The 20178-nt window shown below is 38.2% G+C and overlaps 1 protein-coding gene across 1 annotated transcript in view; it reads right to left on the bottom strand.

The window, feature by feature from the left end:
* RP1 (RP1 axonemal microtubule associated) overlaps window positions 1-20178 on the bottom strand; it is a 729254-nt gene that overhangs the window by 692834 nt on the left and 16242 nt on the right. The window contains exon 3 of the mRNA XM_077271713.1: window positions 17865-18036. Within this exon, the coding sequence (XP_077127828.1) occupies window positions 17865-18036 (172 nt within the window). The remainder of the gene's footprint in view (window positions 1-17864; window positions 18037-20178) is intronic.

The raw sequence follows: 20178 nt of genomic DNA, 5'->3' as shown, positions 1-20178 counted from the left end.
AAGCAGTGGGACACGTCTGGCACTGCAGGATCTGAGTCCATGGTGGTGTAGTGTGTTACTTATGGTAGGCCTTGTTACATTGGTCCCAGCTCTCTGCAGTTCATTCACTAGGTCCCCCCGCGTGGTTCTGGGATTTTTGCTCACCGTTCTGGTGATCATTCTGACCCCACGGGGTGGGATTTTGCGTGGAGCCCCAGATCGAGGGAGATTATCAGTGGTCTTGAATGTCTTCCATTTTCTAATTATTGCTCCCACTGTTGATTTCTTCACTCCAAGCTGGTTGGCTATTGCAGATTCAGTCTTCCCAGCCTGGTGCAGGGCTACAATTTTGTTTCTGGTGTCCTTTGACAGCTCTTTGGTCTTCACCATAGTGGAGTTTGGAGTCAGACTGTTTGAGGGTGTGCACAGGTGTCTTTTTATACTGATAACAAGTTTAAACAGGTGCCATTACTACAGGTAATGAGTGGAGGAAAGAGGAGACTCTTAAAGAAGAAGTTACAGGTCTGTGAGAGCCAGAAATCTTGATTGTTTGTTTCTGACCAAATACTTATTTTCCACCATAATATGCAAATAAAATGATAAAAAAAACAGACAATGTGATTTTCTGGATTTTTTTTTCTCAGTTTGTCTCCCATAGTTGAGGTCTACCTATGATGTAAATTACAGACGCCTCTCATCTTTTTAAGTGGTGGAACTTGCACTATTGCTGACTGACTAAATACTTTTTTGCCCCACTGTATATACCTGGGGGGAAATCAAAACCTGAACCAGCGTGCGCCCGACGCGCGTTTCGGATATTTCTCCTTCGTCAGGACGAAGGAGAAATATCCGAAACGCGCGTCGGGCGCACGCTGGTTCAGGTTTTGATTTCCCCCCAGGTATATATATATATATAATATACTTTTTTCATTTATATTGCTGTGCTATCCTATATAAGCAATTGGTCACCTATTGTTTGGCCTGAGTATAGGCCTACACGTGTGGGCACCCTATTCTATTGGGTTATATAATCCCTGGCTATTATGCACTTTTTTTGCACTATTTTGCACAGCGCTAAAAGTTAATTTATATTTTGCACATAAATTTTAATATATTTTTATATATCACGGTTCTTTTGACATTTTAAACACCTTTTACTGGAACCTTTGCACTTTTATGATATGCACAGCTGGAAATAAGATATTGTGCTGGGGGCTATCTTATTGAGTATTTCTACTCCCTGACCTCGTGAGTAAGGTATATATACCTTTAATGTGTGTTATTTTTATAAAAAAAAATTTATTATTGTATGCAATTGTTGCCAATCTTATAAATAAAGGCCTATATTTTAATTATTCCCGTATTCATTGATTCTCTGGTGATTTCTTATCCACGGTGGTTTGGTACTTGTCTTTGTATTACAGTGGTTTTCACTGGTGTTGTTTCACAGCATATCCTAACCACGGGCACATTCTGATTTATTGAAGATACTCTCTAGACTAATAATATAATTCTGTGGAATAGTGTGGGTATACTGTGTGTAATAATTACAAGTGACCACTGTAGTCAATCATTGTTCTCCTTCGTCGCATGCCATACATGCAGACATTACCATTGAGCTGCAGCATTCACATAGATGTTTACAACAAAACAAAAACCTGTGGGAACTACTGGGGTGGTGGATGTTCAAACTGTATTTTATCTTTTTGTTTTAAGCTATTTTTTTGTTTTTAGGAAAAAAATATTGCGTACAAACTCCTAATCAGCCAATTAAGATATAGCTTTTTTAAGATTTGCAGACTGATTCAATTCCTTGAGTTAAAAGTTAGATTTTTCTGCATTTTTACGTCCCTTCCTATATTTATTTTTCCAAGCCGTGGCCCAAAAACAATGTATCTCTTATCTTCTTAAAAACTTAGATTGAATCTATCCAGCAAAAGAAGGGGATACACAGAACCCCTAACTACTGTATAAGATCAAAAAGTTCCTGCAATATGAGAACAAAAAGCACCAGATAGAAAATATGTGATAGGTGGGCAAAGTGGCTATAAGCAGACATGCTAATATTCAACTTTTCAAATGCAAAAATAGCTATATCAATTGATTTACAGCAAACCTGTCACATTGTAAATGCAGTCCCTGTCTTGTCCTGTCTCTTTGCCCCTGTACTGTACCATGTTATAAAACAATGTAACTATGTAAATATTAACAGTAACAGACACAAAAATGACACCATGAAAGTGGTTTGTATGTGTTGTCTAGGACACTTTTCCCTTATAGTAAGTGATGCTTTAAAAAAAATTGTACCAGTCATCTCCTCCTAAATATTGCAGCCAGGGTCGGCATCAAGGCATTACTGCCATTACTGGTGTATGGGGCCTGGAACGAAGAAGGGGGGCCCAGACTGGGTGAGGAGCGGTGTGCAGCCTGCGCTGAGGCCGCACAGCCGAGCCACTGTGTAAACGGCCAGGCAGACTGTGTGGTATGCTAGGACCCGGCCTAATTACTTTACTTTGCTTTATTAAGCCCTGGGGCTCCATTCACTCACAGCTGCAACTACTTACATTGCATGCCCGCAGCAGAGGGGACCGGCCGCGTCTGACATCAGTGACATCAGTCGCTGCCAACCCGCACTCTGTTCCTAAGATGTCGGCCACCCTGGGCCCTTCCGGCACATTATATGCAGCAGCTGAGGGCCCAAAAGTGATGAGGCACACGCACACGCCCAAACACTCACCCAAAATAAATAGAGTCTCCTATAATGTCTTGTGATATATATACATGCATATGTCTAATGTCCATATCTCCAAAAAGGCAAGAGAGCAGCTTCCATAAATGTCCAGGAAACAGAATATAATATTCTGCAATCAGAAATACAGATTATAAAAAAATTATCACAATCTGGTTTCAATTAGTTTAAAAAATTAAAACATTTTCTTAAAGAAAATAAAGAAAAATATACCTGAAAAAAGTATTGGATATTTTAAGATTTTTGTAATAGGTTAAAGTAGAATAGAGCCCTGCCAAGAGAGTCTACCTTTTTGTGGTGGCAGACGTAAAAATCTTTTGACCAAAACAAAAGCTAATAGCTATGTATGTGATATGCCGTCAGGACTCGAACATAGAAGCTTTTGTGCACTTGTTTTCCCTCTGAGCTACTCAGCTCGCTGGACAGTTCAAGAGCTCACCCAAATACTTGTTTCTAATTGTCTCCACACAGAGTTCCTGATTGGCTCCACGCTGATTGCACTCCCTTCCTTGTGAGATTTTTGAGCTACCAGACTCTAGTTAAGCTTCCTTTCACCTGCTGCTTATCCATAAGATTATACTGTTGCTCCTTGTATCGAGCCCCTGGCCATGCTATGTGCTGTTCCTTAAAACTACATTGCTGCTCCTGTTTACCAACTCCTTGGCTATCCCTGACTACGCTATGCACTGCTCCTTCAAGCTACATGGCTGCTCTGTGTACTAACCCCTGGCTATCCCTGACTATGCTACCTGACGGTGCTGCCCCTAGTGGTTGCAATACTACTACTCCAATCCAGGTCAGTCCATAACATATGGTGTTCGATGAGAATTGTGCTATTGATGAGGACGTGGTGCAAAAGTGGAGTTTTTCCAAGAGTGGGTGATGGGACAGTGAAAAGTTCAAGGGGTGGAGGCGGAGCTGGAGGGAGCCTGGGTGGAGCCTCAAGGAGGCCCAAAAATGTTGCCAGTATGGGGCCCTGAAATTCCTGTTGGCAGCCCTGACTGCAGCCAATCACTGGTCTCTTTGGTCTCATGCCATACATGTAGGCATTACTGCTGAGTCCAGTCATTGGCTCATGTGGGTGTATGGTACATAATTAGTTGCAGCAGAGTATACAAAAGACAGTGGGAGCCACTAAAGTAGTGGACGGTCTTTGAACAAGGTTTATTTTTCACAATTTAAAGTATTCTTTGTTGTTAGGAAAAAAATAGTCCATCCAATTGATATGTAGCTTTATTAAGATTTGTTTGCTGATTAAATTCCGGGAGAAAAACAAAAATTAATTTTCCACATTTACATATCTGTTCCAATATTTGTGTGTCAAAGCTGTTGTTCCAAAATGAGGTTTCTTTTTTCTTTTTTTTTTTCTTTACATTTAATTCTTGGCAACAGATTTTTAAGGTCATGCACGCTCTCTTACATTCCTCATAAATACGTATGCACTGTCAGCAGAAGATGGACAATTTTCTTTTTAGTCTCCCCATCCCAGAAAATTGGTTCAGACTCTGATCACACTCTGGTTAATCAATAATCAGCTTGTGATTAGCATAATCGGAGTTTCTCGGATGGGGGACAAACGGTCTCGTGACCCTTGGTCTAACGATGAACAAAGAGCATTTTCTCCAGTGTTGTGCTGAAGCTCTCAGGTGACGTAGCAATAGAATGAAAGACAGAAATGACACAATGCTTGGGTTATCAATAGTGCAGACATTGGAACCTAATGCCAGTAGCAGTCTGTGAATGCCTAATGGTTGGGCAGTGCACCACTCATAGGCTAATACGAAGCAAAGGTGGCTAGTAGGATTGAGCGAAACGGATCGTTCATTTTCATAAGTCGCCGACTTTTGGCAAAGTCGGCGTCTCATGAAACCCGACCCGATCCCTGTGGGGGGTCGGCCATGCGGTACGCGATCTTGGCGCCAAAGTCGCGTTTCGTATGACGCGTTTAGCGCCATTTTTTCAGCCAATGAATGAGCGTGGGCAGAGTGATGACATAGGTCTTAGGGGAGTGAACGCATATTGTCATGTTATCGCTTGTGCGCAGCAGGGAGTTGGAATGTGCAATACGCAATTTTCTGTGCTGGGACGGAGGGGAGAGAGAGAGAGGGAGAGAGAGAGGGAGAGAGAGAGAGAGAGAGAGAAAAAAAAAATTAAATTCCTTCATTGGGTTTCGTGTTTCGGCAGAAACCCGACTTTTCACGGTGGTCGGCCGATTTCACTCGACTCGACTTTTAAGACAGTCGGGTTTCACAAAACCCGACTCGACCCTAAAAAACTAAAGGTCGCTCAACCCTAGTGGCTAGTAATCGGAATTAATGTTTCTAATGGATGATAAGAACACATGCGTTGCTTTCTGCTAGAAATAATAAATATGTTATAAACAACATGGCTATTATCAAGAAACAGCATTAATATACATAAGATATGAATGAAGACAAATGTATAGTACAATCACCAACCATACAACAATTGTTGAATCCTAGATATATCAGTTATATGGTAATAAAGCCTTTGGAACTAATTTGTATTGCTTCAATATGTCTAAAACAAAGTAATACCATTTAGAATAGTCTTGTAAAAATATTCTAAGATTTTTCACCTGTAACTCATATGGAGACCATTATGTTAGAGGGTAGGCTCTGGTTCAAAGCCTATGAATGCCAATGCAACACTGCGAATAATCTTCACTAAAAGTCTACAATGCAGATCTATGTGTATAAACGATTAAAGACAACAAACAGACCCATCAGTTAGACCCTTGTTTTCCTACTTCTAAAGCTACGTTTTTTTTGCTAATAGAAGTAGTCAAAACTTATGGACTAAAAACCCTGTGTAGCCTGATCCTACTCTCTTCCACAAGCTCACTTCCTTTACCAAAAAAGAAAGTTTTAGAAGTAAGGGAACGAAGATCTGTCTGATGGGTCCGCTTGTTGTCTTTAACCATGGAAACACATAGATCTTCATTGTAGACATTTAATCAAGATTATTTGAATTTTTCCAATGGCTGTCGTAGGCTTTGATGTAGATCTGTCACCAGATTCTAGAATGCAAATAGCATATATTATTAAATAGATCTATTAGACCTGATGTGGCTGGTGTGCCTTCTTAGATAATCTATGTGAAAGTATGATGTATAATCCTTTTTGAAAGGCCCCACGGACCTTTTGGCACTCTGACTGGCAGGACTTATTTATTCCATGGACTTTTTGACACTTGGACTGATCCTTTCACCTGGCTATGTTTAAATAAGTATCTTATTGCTATTTTGTGCTTAGTACAGAGACACTCTGCTTTTATGGTTGTAAGTTTAGACCTTTCACTCTATAACGCATATATCCCCTCCTCTCCTTCCCCCTCTTCTTACCTTTTGATAAAAGACCCTCTTTATTATAAGGGGATTTATATAAAGGGGGTAAGGGGATTGTTGCAGCAGTATTTATTTATTGCTCATCATATAAGAACTTGTGTCATTATAGGCAACTATTTTGTTGGACTACTGCCTTTGATATTATACATTTGTCATTGTATGGGGGTTTTCTTCTATATGTCATGTGAGCAAAATCTATACAAGCAGTCAAGCCTTTCTTAGCACTTTGATCTGATTGGGTGCCTTTTTTGATAGAAATGTGTGCAATCGCTTTACTGTTTACATGATTTGTGTGTATTTGCTACTACATTGTAAAGGGAAATATACATATATATATATATTTTTTTTTTGATTGCCTAGGTGCTCCCTATCAGGTGCCAAATATCCATCTTTAAGGTCTGTGGGGTGGTGTCTCCCAGGATTTGGGGGCAACCTTTTGTCTTTTAAATGTTTTTAATGTTTGGATTGTTCTGTATACTTGTATAAAAGATTTATATATTATATTGAATTTTTTCTGGTGATCTCCTTTACTACATGTCTTTTCTATGTTCTCATGTTAGTTGTTTTCATGTTTTGGTAGATCCCAGACTATTTGATACTAATATTTATGATGGTGCCCTCCAATTGGTTATACCTTTTTCAAAATCCCCTACCGCCTAGCCTGATTGACAGCTCCTCAGTGTTCCCCCTCCCTTCTGCTGCTGAAGTGTTGCACTGTTAGTGACAAGCTGCAGCTGTCAGATAAACTGGATGGACAGAGACTGAAAGCACTGGGACTCATCAACGCACCCACTCAGAAATCAGATCAGAATCAATCAGAAATATCCATCTGACAGATTTTCAATTCAAAGTAAGTATACCAGCTTCATCAAGACTAACAAATATGGAATAATGTATGCAGTGTGTATTGAGAAATCTCATAACAGATTCTCTTTAAATTACTTGCACAAACAGCACCAGGAAATTGAGACACAAAAAAGTACAATTTAAAATAACTGTTCATGAGACCATGAGAAAAAAAGGTGATAGAATGAAAAGGATATAAGACATTGTGATAGATAGATAGATAGATAGATAGATAGATAGATAGATAGATAGATAGATAGATAGATAGATAGATAGATAGATAGATCAAAAAGAAAATAAAGTAGCATCAACCTGATAACCTGATAGCAAAAAAAATAGATCTGGGTGCAAAGCTTCTCAGGCAACTGCCCAACCTGAGAAATAGAGATAAGAATGGAAGGAGCACTCCAAAAAAATAGTGCAGAATACTCGACCTTATTAGCCCGGGTGGCAACATTTCAGTTCATGAGATGGACCTTTCTCAATCTAGACTTGAGAAATGTCACCACATGGAAACTGCATTATTTTTGAGGTGCTGCTTCCATTTTTGATGGATAGATAGATAGATATGAGATAGACAGTTGAAAATACCATAATTGCCTATGACAAGTAAGGGAGCCACACTTTACTTAAAGGGCCCCATTTCTATACATCAGATATTGCCTAGAGAACCCCTGTAGAGCATCTGAAACTTGACAATAGTAGCCTGTTCTTTTCTTTCCTTTAGCTACGACATGAATAAAAATATTTATGAAAGGATTTGTAGAGTGGCTCTTTGCTTTTTGATGTTTTAGGTATAATAATACAGGATATTATTATTCTCATCATTTCCCAAACATGGAAGTTCTTGTAAGAAATTGCTGGTGTGAAAATGTTTATATAAGGTAATTATTCTGGCAATTGTACTTGCTGTATTTGGATACAGTTCTGATAAGCAGTCACTTCTTTTCTTTAAGTTGATGAAGGTGTTTAACTTTTTGGACTCCTCATTGCCTCGGTGATCAATGTGAATGTTCTCACAGGTATTGACCCGACCTTTCTCACATTTTATATTGTTATTCTCATCGGTGATTGCACAGTTGTTTAATAAGGCAATGTCTGATGTGCTTGTGGACACAGGCTGCAGAAAAAGAAGGTTCTCTATATCATTTGGGCGGCAGTAAGCAAACCCTCTTTCTACTTCATTGACAGGAAAAATGAGTGCACTTAGGATTGGACAGTGCTGACCACAAATGTACTGAAGCTTGTCCAATGAGTCTTGATCCGTTATTTGTCCTCGGTTTCCACTAGCTGTATCAGAAGATTCATCCCTTGTAGTCTTCTCAGCATCAGGATGTGGTAATGGATGGACTTTGTTATCAGACATGTGGAAATCCACTGTTGCAAATGATGGTAAACTTGCACTTATTCCACCACGATTTTCTTTAGACTCTATGGAAATAGTGTCATGTGTTTTGCTCTTAACGACAGCACCAGATGACTTGGGCTTGAGTTTCGATATCGTATTTAATGTATCATTTAAGGGTTCAGAATCACTTCCATGGGGCATATTAAAGTAATTGCAGGTAAAATGCTGAGGTTTAACCATATCTTCAAGTTCTGAAGATGATATTTCAGCTAATGGTTTATTCATTTTGCAAGAAGAATGCATGTACGGAACTTCATCACTGGTACTATCAAGTAAAGTGTCACCAGATGTTGTATCAAGATTCATGTACATTCCGGTTGCTTCAGGGGGTGACCTTCTTAGCAAATGGTTTTCCTTTAGTAGCCATCGCCCTTTATCTATGAGTACTCCAAAGGTTGTATTCTTATCTCTATGAGAACCATTTTCTATATTACCATCTTTACCTTCAAGTAATTTTTCACCTTGGGAGGATCCTGGCCTTTGGCCATTATGGCGACCAGCATCATTGAGAAGTGGTACTGAGACACTTTTGGAACTACCTGGACTGCCCATTTTTATACTTTTATTACTTGGACTGGATATTGACCTCAATTTGTTATCTTTACATTCTTGTTTTTCACTGCCGAAGGTCACATACTCATGATTTAAATTATTTGAGCATTTTTTGCACTGTGACTTTTTGCTGTATGATATATTTGTTGTACTTTTAGAAGGTTGACTTTTAGATTCTGCTTTGCCGTAAAGTCTTTCAATGGCTCGTTTAACATACCCTTTTTTGCAGGGCTTCTCATGTATCTGCTCCTCTCCACTCTCTGTCATAATTTCACTAGACGCCCTCACAGTATCACTTGAGCTCTCTTCACTGTCTTGCCGGTAGTCTGACCAATCAGAAGAAATTGGACTTTGCAAACACTTTTGTTCACAGTGCTGAGAAGACATTTTCCTTTGCTCCATTTCTTGCACCATCATTTTTACTCTGGACGTTTTTTGAGGAGAAAAAGGATATGTTTCCACACTATTTATGGGCGTTAATGAAGGTGAATGTCTCGGTGACAGATCTAGAGGATGTTCCTCAGATGTCTGTTTGTCATTTGGTATTTGTTCTACACTCTCTAACAAATCAGTATTGGCATTTTTGTCATTTTCATTTTGGCTGCATTCACTAGAGAGATCTCTGTATGGTTGGGTCGCAAAAAATCTTAAGTCATCTATGTCATCAGTCAGAACCTCACTTTTCAATACATCAGATGTTTCCTTTATACTTGGTATGTCATCATTATTACATTCAGTAATGAATTCAGCAGAACCTTCCATACTATTTGACTGAATTATTGGGGATTTATGTGTTAGATCGCTTGTAACACTTTTCATAGTCAAGTTCGATCTCAGTGCTGACTCTTGCAGATCTAAAACAATAGCCTTCAAGTCATCTGCTTTTTCTATTATGGCTAGTTTTTTTAAAGATTGAAGCAAGGTAAATATGGCAGAACTATTGTTAGACTCATTGGGTCCATTTTCTATAATATGGGACATGCTCTGCTTTAACTGTAACACTATCAACCAGGCTAGCAAAATCTTAGGTGATGAAGACTCTGCTGTGTATGTTGAAATTGGAAGACTTAGTGACTTCTCCAATCGTCTACTTTTAGACCATGTAATATTTGAGGGAGACATCCCACATTTTTCTGCTAGGATTTCCTTTATTAATTCACATGTTATATATTCAGAACTATTATTCTCTACCTGAACTGCAGCATCAATACTTGGCTTCTTTCTAAGTCCATGCCCTGTCAATTCCATCATTACCTTCTCACTTTTACTATTTTCATTAAAGGAATTACATCCAAAATCCTTAAACTGTTGGGCAAATAAATCTGCCAAATGCTGACTTTTTTCTATGAATGATGAGACCACATCTTCATCAAATGGCTGAACTTGTTGGATAGGTATCCCTTTTTCTCCACTTATGCCTATACATCCAACTTGATTTTCTTCAAATTCAGAGTTGTTCTGGTAACCATTAACAGATATTTCATGTTCAACCGAATTATTGATTTCTACATAGGGAGTACATGAACCATTACTAGAAGTTGTGATGCAATTAGTAATGTCTCCCCCTAACCTTGTAGACAAAAATGGTTGCAGAACTGGGAAGGCAACATTAGGAAATATGTTCTTTAACCAGTTTTGAACATAGCTTTCAAGAGTATTTTGGAGAGTAGGAGAGTCATTTTTTTCCAAATCAATGCCATCTGAGCCATTTGTAACCGTGCTTTCAGTTCCTGTCCTATTTTTTTTCTTTTTTGGGCTTTTCGACTTCTTTGATATGTTATGCGATCCTTTAGATCTTGAGTTCTTTTTAGGCATTAGTTCTTCTTGCACAGATTTGCTCTCTTCAATAGAACATTCTGTTTGGTCATTGTCAAAAATGTGGGCTTCATTTGAGGTAATGATGCTACTGTGGTCTGAGATGTCTTTTTTGGAAATAAGCTCAAAAACATTGTTTTGATTACCATTATTTACAAATTCATCATTTGCTTTCAGAGATCTTGGCTTCACTTTTGCCATTTGCTTATTGCCCTTTAATTTTTGTGTTGTACCTAATTCAGTTTCATTTTGCAGTGGATGAATGTGAGGGGGAAATATTTCTTCAAACATAATATTTTTTGTATGGTTTGATTCTCCACAAGATGATCCCTGTTTTATTTGCAGAGAATCTAGAATGACGTGATCATCTTGTGGCATATTGTCCTGCTCATGTTTTGTTGAATTACTCAAAATTTTCTTTTTTTTCTTCTTTTTCGGTCCCAACGATGATGTAGTAGAATGATTATCATTGCTAATACCAGTGTCATTTTCAGAACTTTTTACTACTTTCACTCCAGAAATGGTTGAGGAGTCATCTCCTACACTTTGAATGTCCTCTGCAAACTTTTCAGAAGGACCATTCACCATTTGTACTATTTCATTTTCTTGTGTTATCATATCCAAGCATTCTTCATGACTGGATTGCATATTTGCGTCTTTTATTACCTCTTGTAATGCGGATTGCTCAGAGACTGTAATGGAAGTACTCATAGACCTCTTGAGTTCTTTAAAGTTAAATTGGTCTTGGTGGAACTTCTTTCCTGCTGAATGTGGTCTATCTACCATCGACGTTCCTGTGAAAGACATATAATTACTCCTTTCACATTTCCTCCCCCCTTTTTCATATACTGTATCTTTGTGTAATAGCTCCATGTGAGTGGTGGTCTCTAACAGTCCAAAATTGTCATCATTTGTTTTTTCTATCTCATTTTGCTGTAGGCTAGCTTCACATGATGTAGAATCAGCATTGCCACTCATTTCTTGCTCCTGTTTATTACACTCGTCATCATTTCCACGTTGTGTTAGTTCATTTTCCATTTCATCAAAAGAAAGCATCTGTTTCATAGTTTCCTGAAGGGTTATCTCTGATGTCCTTTTAACTGATAACTTTTTTTCATGACCTTTTCTAATTCCCGGAGTTGGAGGCCGGTAAAATGTAGACTTCTCAGTTGTAGAAGATGTTGTATATGTGTTAGTATTAATATCATTTTCTTGTATTTGATTACATTTTTCAATATGACTATGTAGTTTAGCTTCCATTGTGTTTACGTCTTCATCACTGGATTTGCAATTCATACTACTTGTTCTTACAGGAGAGTCCATGATACCTATTGTTTGAGTTTCTGGGTTTACAGAAGAACAAAATAACTTTTTGTCATTATGTGAGAGTTCAGCGCGGCTTACAGTAGTCGACCAATTAATGGTTTCATCTTCTCTTATTTTAAAGCGAACCCTCATCTCTACAGTCATCGTGCCATCTGAATTAAGGTGGACAGTTTTTTCAATGTTGTCCCCTGGAGAAATAATTGGCAGTTCTTCTCCAGATTGTGGCCACTGTTGCGTCATATGTATTTCATTATCAGGTGTGTGAGAAAAATCGACAATGTTATCATCTGTAGTACATTCATTGGCTGATTCCTGAATATACTCTTGACTGATCGGACTTGTTAAAAGAGATTCATCCATTTTTACTTCTAAAGTTCAAAATCAATGCATACAGGCAAGAATAGATGAGTAGTAAAATGAGGTGTAGAGTAGATATTTCCAGATGAAGACAGTAAGAAGATGCAGTCAGGAAAAGAAAGAGAAAGATAAAAAAGAGAATTAGGGAAGTGAAACAAATATAGCATAAATATCTTTAAAAAATATTGAATTCCATAAGGAAAATATAATTGTGGCATATGTTCACTACTGACTAAGAGAAGCCATAAGGATGATAACAAGACAAGTGAATGGGACAGAGATACAATGCCAAGCACAGGCCCTCCAAAAAGTAAGGAGTTTTGCAATAGGAAGCAAGTAAAAAATGAAAAGCATGTACCAAAGGATTTTAAAAATGTGGACAACCCCTTTGGACATCCCCAATATTTTTGGTACTGTTAAAAGCTTAAAGGGAAACCATTGCCAGAAAAATATGCAATCAACCTGGGGATAATCTGCATGTTAATAGCGTTATTACCTGCCCGGTGCCCACACTTGGTCAATCCCTCCGGTGAGAAAATAAACTTTATTCCACCCGGCAGCATTCCGGTTCGAGTTACGCATGCGGCGCTGGCGCGGATTCATTCACCACTCTGACAATACTGAGCGGCAGCTCTAACCGCGCCCCAGCCCTGACTGATACTGGCTCTTCATTGGGGCTGACTGTCAGTCTTAGCCGGGAGTGCGATTATAGTGGCCTCTCTGTATACTAGCAGTGGAGACTGAACCTGCATCGGCACTGCCCCATGACTGAAACCGGAATGCTGCAGGGAGAATAAAGATAATTTTCTCCCCACAGTGTTTGGGTAAGTGCAGGCAGTTTAGTAATGCTATGAAAATGGAGATTAACCCCATACCTGCAGGTTAATAGCGTTGTTTTTCTGGCTACGGGTTCCCTTTACCACCTTAACGACCACCGATATGCCTTTTAATAGTGGCAGTTAAGGGTACTTATGCCTCAGCACCGCTTTTTTAACAGTGCTGAGAATTAAGTGTATAACGCCCCCCTGAGTCGGAATTTCTCTGGGGTCTTGGCTACCGAGGGTATCCGAGACCCCAGAAAACATGATTTAAGTCGTTTTTACCGACCCAGTGTTGCGATCGCCATTATTAATGGAATAACGGCAACCGCAAAAAAAAATCCTATTTCCCTTTTAATTTCTCTCTCCTCTGATATAATCACACATCAGAGAAGAGAGAAATGGGGTCCCCCAATCGCCCCCGGTACCTCCAGTGTCACTGCATCCCCCCATGAAGTCCCCCGGGCCACCGGAGTCTTCTTCCAGAAAGAAAATGGCGGGTGCATGTGCATTGTGCCTGTTGAGATCTGCTGGCTAGCCCCTGGCAACAATAGAAAAATGTTCCTATTGGTTCAATTTGATCACTGTGATAAACCCAATCAGAGTGATCAAAATAAAAAATAGTAAACCAACCCCCCCTTTATCTCCCTATTAGTTAGGGAAAAATAATAAAATAATTTTTTATTTATTTATTTACATTTTTCCATTAGGGTTACGTTGGGCTAAAATTAGAGTTGGGCTAAAGTTAGGGTTATGGTTGGGCTAGGGTTAGGGTTGGGTTAGGGTTGTTGTTATGGGTGGGATTACGGTTAGAGTTGGGATAAGGGTTAGGGGTGTGTTAGGGTTAGGTTTGTGGTTAGGGTTATGGTTAGGGTTGGGATTAAGGTTAGTGGTGTGTTGGGGATAGTGTTGTGGTTACGGTTATGGTTAGTGTTGGGATTAGGGTTAGGGGTGTGTTGGGGATAGGGTTGGAGTTAGGATTGGGGGGTTACAGTGTTTAGGTACATCAGAGGGTCTCCAAACACAACATGGTGCCACATTGATTCCAGACAATTTTGCGTTCAAAAAGTCAAATGTTGCTCCCTCCCTTCTGAACTGCCATGCGCCCAAACAGTGGCTTTCCCCCACATATGGAATATTGGCGTACTCAGGAGAAATTGCACAACAAATTTTGTTGTACATAATGTACATACCCGATACCCTTGTGAAAATAAAAAAATTGGTTCCAAATTAAAAAATTTTGTGAAAAAAGTAAAATGTTCATTTTTTCCTTCCACATTGCTTTAGTTCTCATGAAGCATCTGAAGGGTTAATAAACTTCTTGAATGTGGTTTTGCACACCTTGAGGGGTGCAGTTTTTAGAATGGTGTCACTTTTGGGTATTTTCTGTTATATGGATCCCCCAAACTCACTTTAAATGTGAGGTGGTCCCTAAAAAAAATGTTTTTGTAAATCTTGTGGGAAAAATTAGAAATCGCTGGTCAACTTTTAACCCTTATAACGTCCTAACAAACAAATTATGTTTCCAAAATTGTGCTGATATAAAGGAGACATGTGTTATTTATTAACTATTTTGTGTGACACCACTCTCTAATTTAAGTGTACAAAAATTAAAAGTTTGAAAATTGCAAAATTGTCAAAATTTTTGCCGAATTTCCTTTTTTTTCATAAATAAACGCAAGTTATATTGAAGAACTTTTACCACTAACATGAAGTACAATATGTCACAAAAAAACAGTCTCAGAATTAGTGAGATTCATTGAAGCGTTCCAGAGCTAGAACTTCATAAAGTGACAGTGGTCAGAGTTGCAAAAATTGGCTTGGTCATTAAGTACCAAATTGGCTTTCACTAAGGGGTTAACATTTTAATGAATGAAGTAGTCCTCAAAATTGTAAGATGGTACTTTTAAAACATCTTGGAAAATTCTTTAAAATGTTATTTCCATGACAGCAATGGCCAAAACAGGAGAGCTGGCTGAACGACACTGCTTTTGTAACTTCTATAGAAGTGAATGGAGGTTACAGAAGCTGAATATGATGCCTGTTTGGTTGTGTTGGTAGCCTTGACCACATGAGGCCATCGCACAGAAGCAGATATTTCCAACTTAGATATGAATGTCAGAGATGGAAATAACCCTTTAATATTGTCCTGAACAATTGATTAGGTTTATAAATAGTGTAAAAAACAGCAATTGGCCAAGCTAGTCCTGGTAAGAAGCCTTGTGAACTCATGTTGTCATTGCCTTCCACTTGTACTTGCCTGGGAATTGGAACTGTATTTAGTGATAAAGGTGCAGGATGGAAAATGGCAGCAGTTTTATGACTTCTGGTGTTGAATACTTTGAGGAAGGTAAGAATTTATAGGATGCAATTGAACGCAGTCTGATGGGAAAATGAAGCCTGCTGGTAATAGGCTGCCGTCACACTAGCAGTAGTTGGTCAGTATTTTACATAAGTATCTGTAGCCAAAACCAGGAGTGGAACAATTAGAGGAAAAGTATAATAGAAACATAGAAACACGTCACCACTTCTGCATTTATCACCCACTCCTGGTTTTGGCTTACAAATACTGATGTAAAATACTGACCAAATACTGATAGTGTGACGGCAGCCTTAAAAGTGGAGCTGGAGGCAGGGACTAGAAAAGATTCAGCCATACTTTATTTTCATGACATAAAGAATGACAAAACAAACAAAAAACAACATGTGACAAATATTGGCACTTTATCTCAACTATGATCCTTTAAGACAACGTACATTAAATTATAACCTCTCGGCAATACATATTTTGTATAGTGTTTTTTTTTTTACTATGTTTAATTTACAGAGAAAAATGTTCTGATGGGTTCTCTCGATCTCTTGTAGGGAACATTTAGCTTACAAGTTGAAGTTATTTGTTCATCCTTGAAATTAACCCCTTCATGGCCTTTTGATTTTCCATTTTTGCACTTTCGTTTTTTCCTCCCCTTATTCCGAGAACCATAACTTTTATATGAGGGCTTTGTTTTTTGCGGGACGAGTTGTACTTTTGAATGACACCATCTCTTTTATCATGTGATGCACTGGAATGTGGAGAAAAAAATCCAAGTGCATTGAAATGGCAAAAAAGTGAAATTGTAAATTATTTTGGGTGGGTTATTATTTACCATGTTCACTTTCTTGTAAAACTGACCTGGTAAAATGATTCCCCAGGTCAGTTTGAGTAGGCAGATAGCAAACCTGTACAGGTCTTTATTTTAATTTAAGAGATGGAAAAAAAAATTTAAATTTGTAGAAAAAAAACCATTTTTCCTTGTTTCGCAATTTTCCGAGACCTGTAACATTTTCATTTTTTTGGGATCTAAGGCCGCGTGAGGTCTTATTTTTTGCACCCTGAGCTGACGTTTTTAGTAATACCATTTTGGGGCAGATACTTTTACAAACGCAGCGATAGCAAATATGTGTAATTGTTTTGATTGTTTCAAAGTGCTGAGACTTCTTCATCAGGAAATACCACAAGCGTCAATGACATTGTCGACCACATTTTATTTAATATACCTGGATCGTCAGGTATTCAGCAGCGCAGAATAAGTCCACGTATTTTTTCCCAATTTCTATTTATAATGTGTGGGGAAAGATGTTGGCTCAGTGTGACAGCTCACATCAAAGGCAGGGACACGACCTTTAACGTAAATATATGTCAAGGGTCGTTAAGGGGTAAAAAATCAATTAAAGAGGTTATTCTGTGTGACTGCAGACTTGTGAATCCTCGCATAGAGTTCACTGTGTGCTGTGATGATTCTCTGTTGCTGGTGCTTAAAGCAGGAGGTCATGTGACAAGCATGCAATTTCATACTTCTGCCCACGTTCTCACTAGACATGTCTGGCAATGCTCAATTCAATTATTTTGAGAGACTCAGCACACATCTTGTTGGCACATATATCTAAATCACATACCTATGGTCACACGCCTGCAGCTCCCGGCAGTGGAGAATCCTCACAACATGCAGTGGGCACGATGTGAGGATTCACAAGTATGCAACCCCTTTAACATTTGAAAGCAAAAGGACCAGAACAAAAAGTCTTGGCGTTCAGACCAAAGTTGTATGCCTAAATGGAAAAAAAAAGAAATTTATATTCTAAAGTAATTTCCAGTAGTGCCCATGGTCTGAGCAACATCCAGAGTCCATGGTAGTCTGTAGAGTTGATTGGTGTAAGTTATATACATGCAGAAATTAATCAGATATTTTGGGGGGCACTGTGCATGAAAGGGAAACTGGACAATTTTACTCTACTGGTGGAATGGCTGCAACGGTTCTAATACAACAATAAAAATGACTCGGCAGGGTTCCTTTAAGACACAATGGAAAACCACAAGTATAGTAATGTTGTGACAGTTGTAGTCTCAGTCATTGGCGGTTATTGAGTATTGCATATCTTGAGTTATGCTACATCTATAAGTCATGTCCATAATGTAGGAGTATATCTGACAGCTTCTTGGTACACTTCCCACCGTTGTCTTGTTAGCTCGGACATACTTGGCTAAGTATAATTGCCCTGGTGCCAGTTCACCTTATCTGTCCATGTTAATTATGTGCCTGTTGTCACACAGTCAATGGGAATTGATAGTGAACGGTTAGAAAGGTTTGTTACATTTATTCTACTCACGGCTTTTCATTTCTGGTTTTGATCTTGATTTAGGAAATACACGATGTGAGATCCCCGGTAACTTAGCAGGTAGAAATTCCCTCTCAGACTCATAATTTCCCGGCTTAAAAGGTTCTCTGCCAGCTGCCACTATGGTTCCAGAACTCATCAGGAGGGCATGAGTGCTAAGAATCTAGAAACAAAGCAGTCTTATTAGAAACACAAGCAAAAGTCTAGAATCCTAAGGCTATGTTCACATATTGCATTTTTGCAGGGTTTTTGCTACATTTTTAATGTCAATTAAAAGCTGCTTTTTAAAGTACCAGCAAAAGCTATGAGATTTCGGAAATCTCATGCATATGCTTGTTGTTTTTTTTCCAGACTGAATTGGAAAACTGCTGCGTTTTTTAAAATTGGAGCATGTCACTTTTTTCTGTGTTTTTGCCACAGTTTTTCACCCATAGAAAGCAATGGGTAAGTGTAAAAATGTATCGGTTTACAGCAGGATGTGAAACCCATTTATTTTTCCAATTTCCCAAGTATGTAACATAATGTCTTGGTATTGTCGCATGAGCATGGATGTTAGTATTTTTTTATTGTAATACTATTTGCACTTTTTTTTTAAAGCAATCCTTTTGTTTCTCCCAATTCCAAAATTAAATTAGTGATATGTATTAAAGTAAACAATGACCTACTATTTCAACTTGCCCCGCTGTTTTTACATTTGCAACTGTGTATTTTTCATGCACTGCTCATATGACATTAGTTCACACTGCACTTCATACACAAATCCAGCTTTTTGGTTCAGAACAGTCACTATTTTTCAGACATAAAAAACTTTTTAAAACCAATCCTTTTGTTTCTCCCCACTCCATAGATTAATTGAATTAGATATAATTAAATTCAATATATGTTAAAAGGAAACAATAACCTAGCAAATAAACATAAAAATGTTTCTTTATTGCAAAAATGTTTTATGGTTTCACATACGTCTTGCATTGGTGGCCTATCACCTTGATTTGTTTATGCTTATGTGGTGGAAGCAAAGCTGAACTGTGGGATCCTGAGAAACGCAGCAAAAAACACAGCAAAACCTTTTTTATTTTACTGCAACTTATTTGCTGCCAAGAAATTAGGTTTTACAGTGGCATGTAAATGCTTGGGCACCCCTGGTCAAAATTACTATTATTGTGAACAGTTAAGCAACTTGAAGATGAAATGATCTCTAAAAGGCCTGAAGTTAAAAATGACACATTTCCTTTGTATTTTAAGCAAAAAAATATATATATTGTAATAAAACACATGTCAAAATCCACGATCCACTATCTCAAAAGGCACAAGCTGAAGCTTTTACATGGCCCTCACAGTCCCCTGATCTGAGCATCATTGAAAATCATCATTGAAAACTAGACCTCAAAATAGCAGTGCATGTAAGACGACCCAGGAATCTCACAGAACTGGAAGAATTTTCTGAGGAAGACTGGATGAAAATCCCTGAAACAAGAATTGATAGACACTTGGCTGGCTACAAAAAGTGTTTACAAGCTGTGATCCTTTCAAAAGGGTGCTACTAGGTACTAACCGTGCAGGGTACCCAAACTTTTGCAGCAGCCCATTTTTCTTTTTGTCATTTTTAGAATGTAAAAGATGACAATATATATAAAAAAAGTGACAAAATTACAAAGGAAATGTGTCATCTTTAGGCCTTTTAGAGACCATTTCTTCTTCAACTTGATTAACTGTTCACAATAGCAGTAATTTTGACCAGGCGTGCCTAAACTTTTACATGCCACTGTCGCTTCAGAAAAAAAAAGCAGCAAAACATAGCCTTAGACAATATTATAAATTATGATAAATGATTTTAAAGATATTGTCATGGCAAAAATTGTGCAATATCTGTAGATAACATGTTATAGAGGAAGAGGCGCTGAGCAGATTTCTATATGACATGTAATGAGACATTATTTAGTAAGAGGACTAAGTATTACATATTATTTATTGATTTCAAGTGGATCTATAACTAGGAGAACTCACGGCGCTTGTTGGAAGTTTCTATGCTTTAAAAATATGCATATTTCACGTTTTTTTTTTTAAATATGTAAATCATGTAAAAGTGGAAGTTCAGTAGCCTTGTTCTTCATCAGTATTTAGTTTCTTCTCCTCCCTCTAGTCTTTAGAACTGTGATTAAATGCCAGGATGTTCCTAAGGTCTTGGTAAATCTACCATATCCTATCATAGATATAATGGACACACATGCAGAGTTACCCTGAACCTGGTTCTTGCAGTGTTGGAATAATAATAATAATCTTTATTTTTATATAGCGCTAACATATT

The sequence above is a fragment of the Ranitomeya variabilis genome, chromosome 6 (genome assembly GCF_051348905.1).
Source record: "Ranitomeya variabilis isolate aRanVar5 chromosome 6, aRanVar5.hap1, whole genome shotgun sequence".
NCBI lineage: Eukaryota > Metazoa > Chordata > Amphibia > Anura > Dendrobatidae > Ranitomeya > Ranitomeya variabilis.
This window is presented reverse-complemented; position numbering and strand designations above follow the sequence as displayed.